Below are 13,637 nucleotides of genomic sequence, written 5' to 3' on the forward strand. Positions count from 1 at the left end.
CCGAGAGGAGATGACAAGCGCGCAGAACAACATGCTAGCTGTCCTCGAGTCAAACGAAGTCCTGGAGGCCATGGCAAAGTTTGATGAGAGGAAAGAAGCCAAGAGTCCACTGTTCAAGTTTGTGCGACGCTACATGCGGATGATAATGCTGATATACACATTCATCCGTGCCACCCGTGATGGACAATTTGAGCTTCACCTGTCTTCACTGGATGAGATGTGCATATACTTCTTTGCACATGACAAACAGAAATATGCCAGGCTGACTCCCCGGTACCTTGCAGAGATGAAGGCCCTGAAGATGACAGATCCAGGGATCTACCAAGAGTTCATGGATGGGAACTTCAGTGTCCATAAGAATGAAATCCCCTTCTGTGCTGTAGGTGTGGACCATGCACTGGAGCACATCAACAGGATCATGAAGGTGACAGGGGGTATTGTGGGCATTACCCAGAATGCCAGTGCCCGCGAAAGGTTCTTTCTGACAGCACCAGAGCTGAGTAGGCTTGCTGAAGAAGCCCGTCAGATGGCTGGCTCACAATCAGCTACACGCAAGGAGCACCACGACCTATCAACCACAGTCTGGGCTCGGCAGGAAGACAGCATTCGTCGACTGAAGAATGTGATCAGAGAGTCCATGAATCCCATGACGCATGAGGGTGAAGACCTGACGACTATCATCACCAAGGTGGTGATGCCAGCTGAAGTACAGAAGGATGTCTGCAACCAAGATGAGATTGGTCAGAAAGCGTATAACACGTTTGTTGCAGAGCGCATCAACACAAATGAAATCAACCTTTGGGCCAGAATGGGAAAGGTCAAACTGAAGATGTGGAAGAGTGCCAGGAAAGCTGTGAAGCACAAACTGGCAGACAAGGTTGTAGAGCTGAAAGACGACAGGTCACTGTTTGCGCGCATGCTGATCGTGGCCCGCTCACGACCAGAGATCAACTTGAAGGATGCCATAGGTCAATATGAATTCACCGCGCTTCCACGAACCCTCTTTGCAATGGCTGGGACACTACTACCATGCACAGACAAAAGCAAGCTCATGGGCATCCTAGAAGATCTACCCAAGAAGTCAACTGGCACTGGTCAGCAGCCAGACGACGACAATCCTGAACATACTCCACCCCCTCCCAAGAAGGTGACTGTCATAGACGGCATGGCATTAGTGCAAGCAATGGGTAAGCCACAATGGGTCAAAACATGTGCCCAGTGGGCTGGCCATTTCAATGCAACACTGGACTGCAAGACCAACGGGTATGATGAAGTCCACCTCGTGTTTGACCGATATGATCTGCCAAATTCACTGAAAGAGGCCACACGGGAGAGGCGCCAAGGTGGCAAGCCGCCCACTGCTTACCACGTTCAAGACAGCACCCCGATTGGGAAACTGACAGCAAAACAGTTCCTGTCGCACACCAACACCAAAGATGAGCTAACTGTCTATCTGGCAAAGAAAGCTCTGTGTCACTTTGAGGGGACTACCAAGGTCTTCATCGTCACTTCAAGGCAGGATGTCTTCTCCAACTGCATGGATGTACAGCATCTCCGTAGCTCCCAGGAGGAGGCTGATACGAGGATCTTTCTTCACAGTCTAGATGCCGTCCGAAGAGGTGCAACACAGCTGTACATTCAGTCACCTGATACTGATGTATTCATCCTAGCACTCCACCGGTACCATGAACTATGCAAAGACACATACTTCATCACGGGTGTGGGGAACAAGAAGAGGCAAATCTCACTGGAACCAATAGTACATGAACTTGGTGTCAGGAAGGCTGCAGCCCTACCAGGATTCCATGCATTCACGGGAGCAGACCAGACTGGTCGGTTTGCCGGCAAGGGAAAGCTCACATGTTGGCAAGCCCTCAATAGGTGCTCTGTTGAGGTGGTATCTGCGTTTCATGACCTTGGGGCCTCTGAGGAGCTGAGAGCTGACACAGAAAGTGACATTGAGGCATTTGTATGCCAGCTGTATGAGCCTCGTACTACAGTTGTGGATGTGGGCAAGCTGAGGTGGAGACTGTTTACCAAGAAACAGCTAGAGGCACAGAAGCTGCCACCAACACGGGGAGCTTTACATGAAGCCATTGCTCGTGCACATTTCCAGGCCATGGTGTGGCATCAGGCTGATGTACCGGACCCCCAGCTTCCACAACCAACAGAACATGGATGGAGAGCAGAAGGAGATCAGCTGGTGCCCATCACAACCAAGGACCCTCCAGCCCCAGCTGCCATCACACATCTAATCAAATGTAACTGCAAGAAGACCCAATGCATGTCTCACTGCTCATGCAGGTCTCAGCATCTCAACTGTTCTGAGATGTGTATGTGTGGGGCAGATGAAGAGGTGTGTGGTAACACGGGTCAGGAGCGCCCCATGGGAATCGATAACACTGATGATGAGGAGGATGGAGATCCTTCAATGTAACAATGAACACTGCCAACTAAAAATATTGCACAAAGACATTATAAGTGTACATTTGAACACTAAAGTCCAGCCTTTATGTGATTTAGAAGTGAAAATGATGGAAAAAAATATATATATGTGTTGGCATAAGTGCGTGAAAATCCAAGATGGCTGCCATAAGAACCCTTTTGATCATATGTAGGTGTATAAATGTGTGTTTATTGGATTAAGTATCCGCAAATATGTACATTTGGACACCAAAATTAACACTCTAGGTCATTTAGAAGCCAAGATAATGACAATTTCGGTTTTCAACAAACGCCATTTTGATAATCCAAAATGGCCGCTATAAAGAACTTGAAAAAAATGGAGACATATTTTTTCTACAACTTCTATCATCCCTAAAGACAACCCAACCAGTGTCCACAAATTAACATTTGAATTCAACGGGAAAACATTGGCCCCCCCACTACATGGGCATAATCGATCCCGCACCCCATTTGGAATCCCTCAATTTGTTACGCTTTGGCTACCCGCAGTTTGTTACGCTTTGGCTACCAGCAGCGTTCACTGCCCTTTGTTTGCTCGAACTAGCCCAGTGACACGAGGTAGGCCTGAAAAGAGGGAGGAGCGTGGGGTCAGGGTGTGGCAGAGTCGAGGAGCACGTCAGAGGCAGTGACGGTAAGGGCCATCAGCCAACCAGGGCTTTGAGGGCATGGCGTGATAGGGCGTGGTGAGGGCGCGGCTGGCAAGTTTCAGAGAGTTCGCTGGCAGGGCTATAAAAGCCAGCGCACAAAGCCCTTGAGCAGGACTTATGCAAGAGGACTCGTTGGGTGAAAGAATTGCGCTTTGTAAAAAGGACTTGATACCGGAGGATTCGTTGGAAAAGAACCTATGCAAGAGGATTTGCATGAGGACTTGGGGAATTGAAGAACGCATTATGAGCGCATATTGAATTATTACATACGCAGCCACGCGAGTGATTAACCGCCAAAGCCCAGCCCTACCGTTCGCCCCGTGTTATCCTGTGTGCGCCAACGACACGCGGAGAGCTCCTGGCCGCTGGATTCATCTTCTTCGCTGTGCGAGTTGGGGACCGGAGGAAGTGCTGCCCGGATGCCATCGCTGGACCATCAACCTGTTCGTCTGCAACCCCGTGTGAGTGTGTCCGAGTGTGAACGGGCCCGTTTGTCCAGGGAATAAGTATAAGACTGTTGAAGGACTGCACTGTGTCTTCTTCTGCTGAACCATTGTACATAGTGTGAATAAATTCTGTTATTCCTTTCTTCCAATTCGACCGCTTCTGTGATTTCCATTATTGGGTAAGCGTGGCACGAATAAGAACCGCTTGGATCGGGGTTTAGTCATTGCTAACGGCTCGGGTCACGGGTTCGCTACCGCTCGACGTATCCATCAACACCCGTGATTCGGGCTGGGCTTATTTCCTTGCTTCCTGAGCAGCGCTGGTACTTGGGTAATTGCGACTTGGTCGTACAACCCTACTCAGCGCTATCCGGAAGTGACGTCATAGGTCCCGGGTCCCGTCGGCCAGTCAAAGACAAGGGGACTATTCCCCCCTTGGTAAGGGGAGAAGGATGGCGTCGAGATCCGGAACAATTGGTGTCAGGAGTGGGATTGGACCTGAAGTGCGCTTAACGGCCTCAAAATTACGAGCGGCCGAAATTTAATTCTTAACACCCAAATTTAATTCGTGCCATGGATAACCAAAACGGTCGAATGCCGGTGGGGGTAGAAGAGGAGGTATTTGATGAGGAGGTAGATCATGTGGAATTAATAACCCAGGACCAATAATTGGGTCAGTTGGCAATGGAGGAGGACATTGATGAGGGGCCGGTAGCAGAAGAACAAAATGGCGCCCCCTCGCACGTGGCAACAAGGGCCTCGCCCACTGCGCAAGTGGGATTTATGGACATGCAATCCTATATGGCCACTTCATGGCGCAATTCATGAAAGAAATAAGGGAAATGAAAAACGAAACCCAGGAAGCGAAAGAAATGATGGGCGAACTGAGGAATAACATAAATAAACTCGATGAAAGGGTGGACACCCGAGGGTAGTTAATATTTAAAAAATACAGGGGGAGGACATTGATCGCCGGTTGAGCGGGGAAGTCGCATTGGTACGCGACGAAGTAACGCAATGTAAGGAGTGCGTGGGGAACGAGGTAGAGCAGAGTGTGGGGGAATGGACAGAAGGGGTAGAAATAGCGACTTGGGGTGTGGAAAAGCCGACGGCCGCCATCTTGGAAAACCCGAAAAAAATTGCACCTCCATATCTCTGAAAGTGCTCAATAGAGAAAATTGAGACATGGCTCATTGTAAAGAACTCTCCATGGTGAATAAATTATGTTCATGATGACGTCATCGGTCACGTGGTTCAGGCGAAATCTTGGAAAAACTGAAAAACTTTGCACCTCCACATCTCCGAAAGTGCTGAATAGAGAAAATTGAGACATGGCTCATTGTAAAGAACTCTCCATGCGGAATAAAACAAGTTAATGATGACGTCATAGGTCACGTGGTTCGGCCGCCATCTTGGAAAAACCGAAAAAATTAGCACCACTATATCTCCAAAAGTGCAGAATGGACAAAATTGAGACATGGCTCATTGTAAAGAACTCTCCATGGCGAATAAAATGTTAATGATGACGTCATCAGTCACGTGGTTCGGCCGCCATATTTGTTCTAAATGGCCAATAAAGAAGTACATTCCGGCAAGTCCTCGGTCTCTGACCGATTTTTCATTTGTCTGTTTGTCTGTCTGTCCGCAACGAATAAATACGATTTTCTCTGCAACCGTTGGTCCGATTGACAGGAAATTTTCACCAATAGGTGCAACTACACCTGTACGGTTGTTGATGTTGTTGAATGGAGGACCCGAGAAAATAACAAACTTCCGGTGCCAACCAGAAGGCCTATGTTACAGTGTGTGGTGGGATACAGTGTGCAATGGAGTTTCTCACTGTACCGAGGTTTTGTGATGTGAAGCTGCAGTCGGCTCGGCTGCCAAATTGAGTTCAGTGGCGCATGATTGTGCTCTGGCTTATCCATGTAATGGATGGTGTACACATTGTGTGGTGTGAAAACGTGCGGGAGCCCCCGATACAGGTGTGGAAATTCGCGAGCGCATTTATGAAAATGTACATGGATCTGAGGGCAGAAATGCTTGATAAGTTGCCTCACAGGTGGATGAGGAAAAGTATTTGAGATTTGACGATTTGAGAAGGGAGATGTGTGTTTAACGTCCATCCGAGGGAGGAACCACGTGATTTCAACTGTCGGTATTTTTGTTGCTTGCGCCATGTAAATGATATGTGAATGGGGCTGCAGGAACGTACGTACTGAAGTGCTTTGTGAGGAACTGTTACAAAGCACGGCAGCTTGAGTTTCGGGCAGTGTCGGAGGTTGAGTTTTTTTTTTGGTCGTGTGGCATTTGAGGGCCGAGTTGGAGTGTTGCTGGGGTGGGGGCTGGATGGCGGCCGGGGCTTGGGGTGTTTGGTGTAGGAGGTGCGCACCAAGTAGCGATTGGACTGCATGTTGAAGCATCCAATGTCTCCAAGAAACGCGGCGAAGTGGTGAGCTGTGATCAGGCGTTTTGCATTTTGATTGAGATATCAGTGGGTTGTGATCTTATCTGGAAATAATAATAATAATAATAATAATAATTCATTTATTTTGTATAGCGCTTTTCCAGAAGCCCAAAGGCGCTTTGACAGAGTGGCAAACATAATGCATAACAATACATGAAAACAACAATTGCAAAAAAGACAAGAATCAATAGGGAAATATTTAAAGCAAAAGGAGGGAGAAGGAGAAGAGATAGTCAGGGGTTAAATGCTGTGGGTTGAATGTTGAATGCAGTGTTGAACAGGTGGGTCTTTAGTGATGTTTTGAATGTGGTGAGTGAGGAGGAGTCTCTGATGGTGTGAGGTAGTGAGTTCCAGAGGGTGGGCGCAGCGATGGAGAAGGCCCTGTCCCCCCAGGATCTGAATTTGGTCCGGATGGGGGGGGTCAGGAGGTTCGTACCAGCAGAGCGGAGGTTGCGGGTGGGAGTGTGTCTGGAGAGGAGGTCAGCCAGGTAGGATGGGGCCAGGTTATGGAGGGCTTTGTATGTCAAGAGGAGGATTTTGTACTGGATTCTCTGGGGGATGGGGAGCCAGTGAAGCTTGTAAAGGACGGGGGTGATGTGGTCACGGGTCCGGGAATGGGTGAGTAGACGGGCAGCGGAGTTCTGAATGTATTGGAGTTTATTGGTGATTTTTGAGGGTGAACCATAGAGGAGGCTATTGCAGTAGTCCAGACGGGAGGTGATGAAGGCGTGGATGAGGGTTTCTGCAGCCGTGGAGGAGAGGGATGAGCGGAGACGGGCAATGTTTTTCAGGTGAAAGAAGGCTGACTTTGTGATCTGTTTAGTGTATTTGTCGAAGGAAAGGGTTTGGTCAAAGATGACGCCAAGATTCCGGATGTGAGGGGAGGTGGATACTGGGATACCGTCGATGTTGAGGGCAAAGTTATGGGTGGATTTTGTGAGCGTTTTTGGGCCAATGATGATTATTTCAGATTTATCACAGTTAAGCTTGAGGAAGTTGATTTGAAGCCAGGATTTTATTTCAGTGATGCAGTTTGTCAGGATAGAGTGGGTGTCGGTGGAGACGAACTTGGTGGAGATGAAAAGCTGGATGTCATCGGCGAAGCAGTGGAATTGGAGACCATGACGGCAGATTAAGTGACCGAGCGGGGACAGGTAAAGGATGAAGAGGAGGGGGCCAAGAACTGAACCTTGGGGGACACCTTGGGGGAGGGGAGCAGTGGGGGATTTGCAGTTATTGATGGAGATGAACTGGCATCTGTCATAGAGGTATGATTTAATCCAAGAGAGGGCAGTGCCGGTAACTTTAAAGGTGGATTCAAGTCGGGTGAGGAGGATAGTGTGATCGATGGTGTCAAAGGCAGCGCTGAGGTCGAGGAGGACGAGAATGTTGAGGTTGCCAGCGTCAGAGGAGAGGAGAAGGTCGTTGGTGATTTTGAGGAGAGCAGTTTCAGTACTGTGGTTGGACCGGAATCCGGATTGGAATGTTTCATACAGGTTATTGGCAGAGAGATGATGTTTGAGTTGAGTGGCTACAGCGCGTTCCAAAACTTTTGACAGAAAGGGTAGGTTGGAGATGGGTCTGAAGTTGTTTAGGGTGTCAGGGTTTAGACCAGGTTTTTTTAGAATGGGGGTAACAGCAGCAATTTTGAGGGAAGGTGGGACGATGCCTGTAGACAGGGAGGAGTTTATTGTTGCAATGATAAGTGGAGAGAGAGCAGGGAGGGAGGCTTTGACAAAGCTGGAGGGGATGGGGTCAAGAGTGCAGGTGGCAGTTTTCATTCCTATGAGGAGTTCAGAGAGGTCAGTAGGGGAGATTGGGGAGAACCGAGACAGGGGATGGCAGGACAAGGGGGGGCAGGTGGTTGGAGGGGGAGCGGGTGTGGCGGTGGTCAAGCTGTTGTAGATGTTGTCAATTTTGCGTTGGAAGAAAGAGAGGAAGGAGATGCAGTTGTCTACTGTGAATGACTGGGTGGTGGTGTTCAGGGGGCGGAGGAGTTTGTTTATTGTCGAGAAGAGTGCTTTTGGGTTTCCGGAGCCAGAGTGGCTAATTTGAGAGTAGTAGGCAGAGCGGGCGCGGGAGAGGGCATCTTTGTAGTGTTGTAGGTGGTCCTTGTAGGCTTGGGAGTGAACTGTGAGACCCGTTTTATTGCGGAGTCTTTCAAGTTGGCGAGCACGAGTTTTCATCAGGTGGAGTTCAGGGGTAAACCAGGGAGCAGAATGGGTGAAAGAAACTGTTTTGGTTTTTACAGGCGCAAGCTGGTCAAGGCAGGAGGAGAGAGTGTGGTTGTAGTAGTCAGTGAGGTCAGAAGGGGTGTGGAGGTCAATGAAGGGAGAAGTGGACATTTTTTCAGAGAGGGTGGCTGAGAATGAGGTAGGTGAAAGAGCGTTTAGCTTACGGAAGTTGATTGTGCGATAATGCCTTGGTGTTGGGGCGGGGATGTTGATGGTCAGAGTGATGGCTAAGTGGTCAGAGAGGGTGAGGTCAGAGCCATAGAGATGGTGCAAATTTAATCCAGTGGAGCAGACAAGGTCCAAAATGTGACCACGGATATGGGTAGGAAAGTCGACATGTTGAGTGAGGTTAAAGCAGGTGAGTAAATCAGTGAAGTCAGTGGTTATTGTGGAGTCAGTGGAGTCCATGTGGATATTGAAATCACCAAGGAGGAGGATTGAGGGGGAGAGGGAACATAGCTGGGTCAGAAAGTAGGAGAAGTCAGACAGGAATGATGGGTGTGGTTTGGGAGGGCGGTAGACGACAGCCATGACTGACTGCGTGCGACCAGAGAGTTTTAAAGCCAGGTGTTCAAATGATGGAGCAGATGAGATGGAGATGAGGTTGGTCTTGATGTCTTGACGGTGGATAACGGCAATTCCACCACCTCGGCCCTCCGAGCGTGGTTTATTGACGTAGGAATATCCATTGGGTGTGGTGAGGTTAAGTGTGTAGTAGTCCAGAGGTTGTTGCCAGGTTTCGGTGAGACAGAGAAAGTCCAGTTTGTTATCCAGGATGTATTCGTTCAGGATGAGGCATTTGTTGTTGAGGGACCGGGTGTTGAACAGGGTGAGCTTGATGTTGTTTTGAACAGCAGGGATGAATTCAGGTGATTTAGCCAGGGTTCGTAGGCAGGAGGTGCGATCGTGTGCGTTGCTGTGACCAGGTGCGCTGGGACGAAGAGTGAGAGTGCGCTGAGCCGACCAGAGGACGGGGATGGAGTGACCTGATTGCAAATAAACAAACTTACGACCGGAGCCACGGTGAATGTACCTGGGTCGTCGGAGGAGTCCATTTGATTTGATGGCAGAGATGCATGATGGGGTGGAGCGGGTATTGAGCAGAAGAAGCCTTGCGGCGGAGTACCTCAGAGCCATGCCAGGCAGGAGCGAAGGGACGAGTACGAGGCCAAGGTCGAGGAGGCAAAGCGGCAAACGCAGCGGCAAACGACTGCAGCCGCTAATCAAGACCACAGCGGCAAACAGCCACCGCCGCAAACAACGGGAGCGGGCCTGAGGAAACAGTGGAGGAGCCGGGCAGGCGAAGCCAGGAGCAGAGCCGGGACCGAGCAGAGGGCAGACCCAACGGTCAAAAATCCGCCACGACCACCAGAAAAGCAAACTATGTACAATGGCCCAGTCGGAGAAGCGGCGAACAAGTAACGCCAGCGTCCTCTCCAGACCGGACCGGAAGCCATGTGGTTGAGAATAGAATGGCAGTGGGGGAGGAAATATTTTTGCAGATGAGGGTGGGGAAGGTGTGTATCTGCAGGTATGGATCAAGGAGGAGGAGCGGTGACAGCGGTGTCTGTTGTGACGTCATGACGTCAGTTATGGTGTCCAATACAATTCACTCTGTATGACTGAGTATGACTGATGTGACTGTGATGTGATGGTATGATGATCAGTATGATGTCACTGTGTAATGTGAGAATTAATATCGGAAATGAGTCTCTCCGAGTTATACGCTTGTAATGGATGATCTAATTGATGATATTGTGTGAGGATGCAACCAACCGAGTAGATTGATTTTCCCATAATGACAAGAGTTTGTTTCCTTGATGGTTTCCTTTTGCTGTATTTGTAAGATTAAAATGATTGTGTCTGTCTGGCTGTCTAGCCGGCTATGGAGTTATATTTCTGGAGCACGGATTTCAAGGTGTGTGACAGGTGTGTGACAAGTGTGTCCCTGCAGGCAGAATCGTGGCAGCCTACATTCTGGATCGAATGGGCATCTGTGAGACCTTCCTGTTAGTACGTTGGGAGTTGCTGCTGTCTGTCTGCTTGTTTATCGGGTCACCTGTTGGAAGGAACACAACAGAAGGGAGGTGGACGAGTTGTTGTGGTCACCTGCTGTGAATGGTTGTGGGGGGGTGTTGACAATATATTAATTGTTTGCCATTATGGGTGTTTGTGGGTTTAATCCTCACCAAATGTGAATGGAGGATATGTTTTCACCTGCTTGTCTGTCTGCAAACAAGATGTCCCATCGGTATGAAAATAATTGTTTTTTTGATATCGGTTGAGTGAGATATTTGGTTGGAGGTGGTGGGGAGGCGAGTTATCTCCAATAACTAGCTCTACGGAGCAGTGTTTGTTGTCAAGTCTCATATAATTTTGGTTAAAGTATATGTACAGACAAAAGCGTAATTTGGTTGGTGGATGACTGGAAAAAAGAGGGAAAATGGTTTGTTTTGAAAATGCTGGCTTGTTCAAGAGTTGTAAAGGTCACAGCGCTTTGGTTGTGGTAGCTGGCTTACAGTGGTTTGTGTGTGTGGGGGGGGGGGGAGAACAAGGGCCTGATGGCACTTTGATTTCGTAGCCTGGTGCGGTTGAGGCTGTGTGCGGGTTGCTGGTTGGAATCCAGTATTTTGCAGCACTAAGTGGTGGAGTTCGGTGGGAAATGAATTCAATGTTTGATGAATACTGTATTCGTTTGTTTAAGCAAAGCATTGGGATGCCACTCAATGTCAGAAGGAAACTGGAGAAATGAGATAGTGAATTCTGCATGAGGGTGGCAGAATTTGCCCTCTTTTAACAAATGATTTTGTTGGCAAACTATTTGTTTGCATTTCGTTGTGTAAGTGAGCTGGCAAAGAGACTGTGCCAGTCTGATGAAGTGGTGTCCTTTAACAGTGAGTTTGAATCTGGTTGGGTTCGGGGCTTGTGGGTTGCCTCTGCTGTCTGTCTTTCTGCGAGTAGGACATCTCAGAGGGTTGTGACCGGACTTGAGCAGAACGCAGATGAAGCGGTGGGACCACCGCCTACTTGAGGTGCTCTAATCTCCTACTTGAGGGAAGGTAAGGTGGAGTTGGAGTTGGTGATTGCGTTAGAGTTTGTTTGTGGGGAGGTGCATTCTCCCAACTGTAAGACGATTTTAATTGGCTTGTCCAGGTATTGATAGGATGAGTGCACAGGTAATTATCAAAGGAAGAATACCAGTTGATTCTTGTTGTTTAACTACCAGTTGTTGTGATGTGAATTGTGTTGAGTTAAGGCTGAAAAAAATATATTGCTGTTCTCTGGTCAGACCAAAGTTCCAGAATTGATGCGGCAATGGGGGTTTTTTTTTCTTTTTTCTTTTTCAAAAGCATGGATTGCACATATAAAGGTGTTTTTTGTGTCCTCATGCCTTGCAGTCCTCCTCATCTGCCGTGGCGCCGTCCAGAGAGAAATTAAATATAGCCAATGGGACTGGGAGGCCTTTTTTGTAAATAATGAACACAAGCTTAAGTTATTTTAAAATGTATTTATTCTGAAAATCATTAAGTTCTTCAAGCATATTACAGACTGCCATTTCGTTCTCGAGATCGCCTCGCCGTACCGTCAAACATTCCAATGTGTCGATCGCGTCAACACTGCGCATGCGCAAGTGGTCTAACAGGCCGATGGTCTCCCACGATCTCTTCTCCCAGTCCACCAGATTATCACAGACACTTACAACTTCAAGACAAACGAGATAGGATCCAGGCCTAACTAACTAGACCACCCGCAGCTCTCTAGGCCTTCTGGTTGCTTCACACGAATCCGACAAAGAACGTCTTCGTTTCAATAAATGACAATATCCAGCCGATTGGATTCATGACGTCACGGCACACAACACTACTCATATCTTTGGAACGGCTGGTTGGATTTAAACAAACTAAACGAAGTTTTGTCGAGCAGAACCATGCGCGAACGTCGATACCAATGGTGACCCTCACAGGCCTGTATTTCCCGAGACAGCCCGCCGGCCCAGCAACAATAGGCGCGCGCTGTTGTAGGTACCGTTGGAAATTTGAAAAAAAAAATTGTTGACGCACAGGGTCAAAATCGATGCGCGCGCTGACCAGAGACCGGAAATATATTTTTCTCGGCCTAATGGAGAATATTTTTACACTCAGGATGTGATTGTTGAGATGTTTTGGATAAAATGGTGCAATAACGCAAATATATGGAAAATTGTGCTTCAGATTTAGGTTGCAGGAATGAGACGTTCCTGGGATGGCAGCGATACAGGATCATGTTTGCAAATATTTGTGTTTACCAAAAAATGATGTTTACGACGCAGGAAGGCAACAGAGCAAGATGGAGAAAATGTGGCGAGTTTCTACATTGGCAGACAATGATTGATGAGATAATGATTGGCAAAATCATGCATTGTTAGATGCAGGGAAATGATTTGAGGGAGGTGTGTTTGAATTTTTATTTTTATTTTTTTATTTTTTTGCCTTTTTTTTGTTGTTTTTTGTATACAAGATCGAGGCTCGTGAAAGAGCTAACATTAATCACACAAAAAGTCAAACCGACACACAAAACACAAAAAAACAAGGGGAGCGGCATACAAGATGGGGAGAGAGGGGGAAGGACACAAACACAACATTTGAGAGCAGGGACATCGGGAGGACTTGGGGGGAGGTGGGAGAGGAATAAAACATATGAACACTGCAAGGACTCTGGGGTGAATTACCAGGGGTAGAAAAGATCAAGGATTTGGATGGGGGAAGATAAGAGATGGTGGTGAACAGCTGTTTTAAAGACCTGGAGGGAGGAGTGGGATTGAAGGGAGTGGGGGAGTTTGTTCCAGAGGCGGGAGAAAAGGGGAATGAAAGAGTGAAGGTGAGCAGAGAGCCTAGACTTTGGCAGTTTAACCATAAGAGGGTTGCAGGCAGATCTTGTGCGACCTGAAGGAATATTGGGGGGACAGAGCATAGAGAGAGCTGGGGGAGCAAGGCCGGAGACATGACATTGGCCGAACCAAATATCGAAACCCCTGTCAGATTCCACCAAACCCCTCGGAGAAGATGTAGCTTGAACTCGATTACCCCCTAAAAAGACATCTTTTTCGGGCGTGGCTCCGCCCACAATGGGCACAATACGCCCACTCTAGGCAGGACACAACTAGATCATGATATCAACCTCCCACCCAAGTTTCATCAAGACCGGATGATATCATCGGGTAGTTATGCTGCGGACAGCCAGACACACAGATACACAGACAGACGCACACACATGACGAATATAGTGGTCACTTGATAACTCGTGAACCAATTCAAACGAAAGACGTCATGACTGAGTAGAGCCCATCACTGATATAGTGTTATTAAATCTTTGCATGACACAAAGAAGCGAGTTTGAC

The 13,637-nt window shown here is 48.1% G+C and overlaps 2 protein-coding genes across 9 annotated transcripts in view; one reads left to right on the top strand and one right to left on the bottom strand.

Annotated features, from left to right (window-relative positions):
- The window catches only part of LOC144892862 (uncharacterized), a 473,149-nt gene extending 467,543 nt beyond the window's left edge, over positions 1 to 5,606 (top strand). Inside the window, exon 3 of the mRNA XM_078781193.1 lies at positions 5,545 to 5,606. Coding sequence (XP_078637319.1) covers positions 5,545 to 5,606 — 62 coding nt within the window. The remainder of the gene's footprint in view (positions 1 to 5,544) is intronic.
- The window catches only part of LOC144888143 (uncharacterized), a 1,118,715-nt gene that overhangs the window by 820,712 nt on the left and 284,366 nt on the right, over positions 1 to 13,637 (bottom strand). The gene's annotated exons all lie outside the window — the stretch shown is intronic.

Source organism: Myxine glutinosa, chromosome 7 (assembly GCF_964187855.1).
Source record: "Myxine glutinosa chromosome 7, kmMyxGlut1.1, whole genome shotgun sequence".
NCBI lineage: Eukaryota > Metazoa > Chordata > Myxini > Myxiniformes > Myxinidae > Myxine > Myxine glutinosa.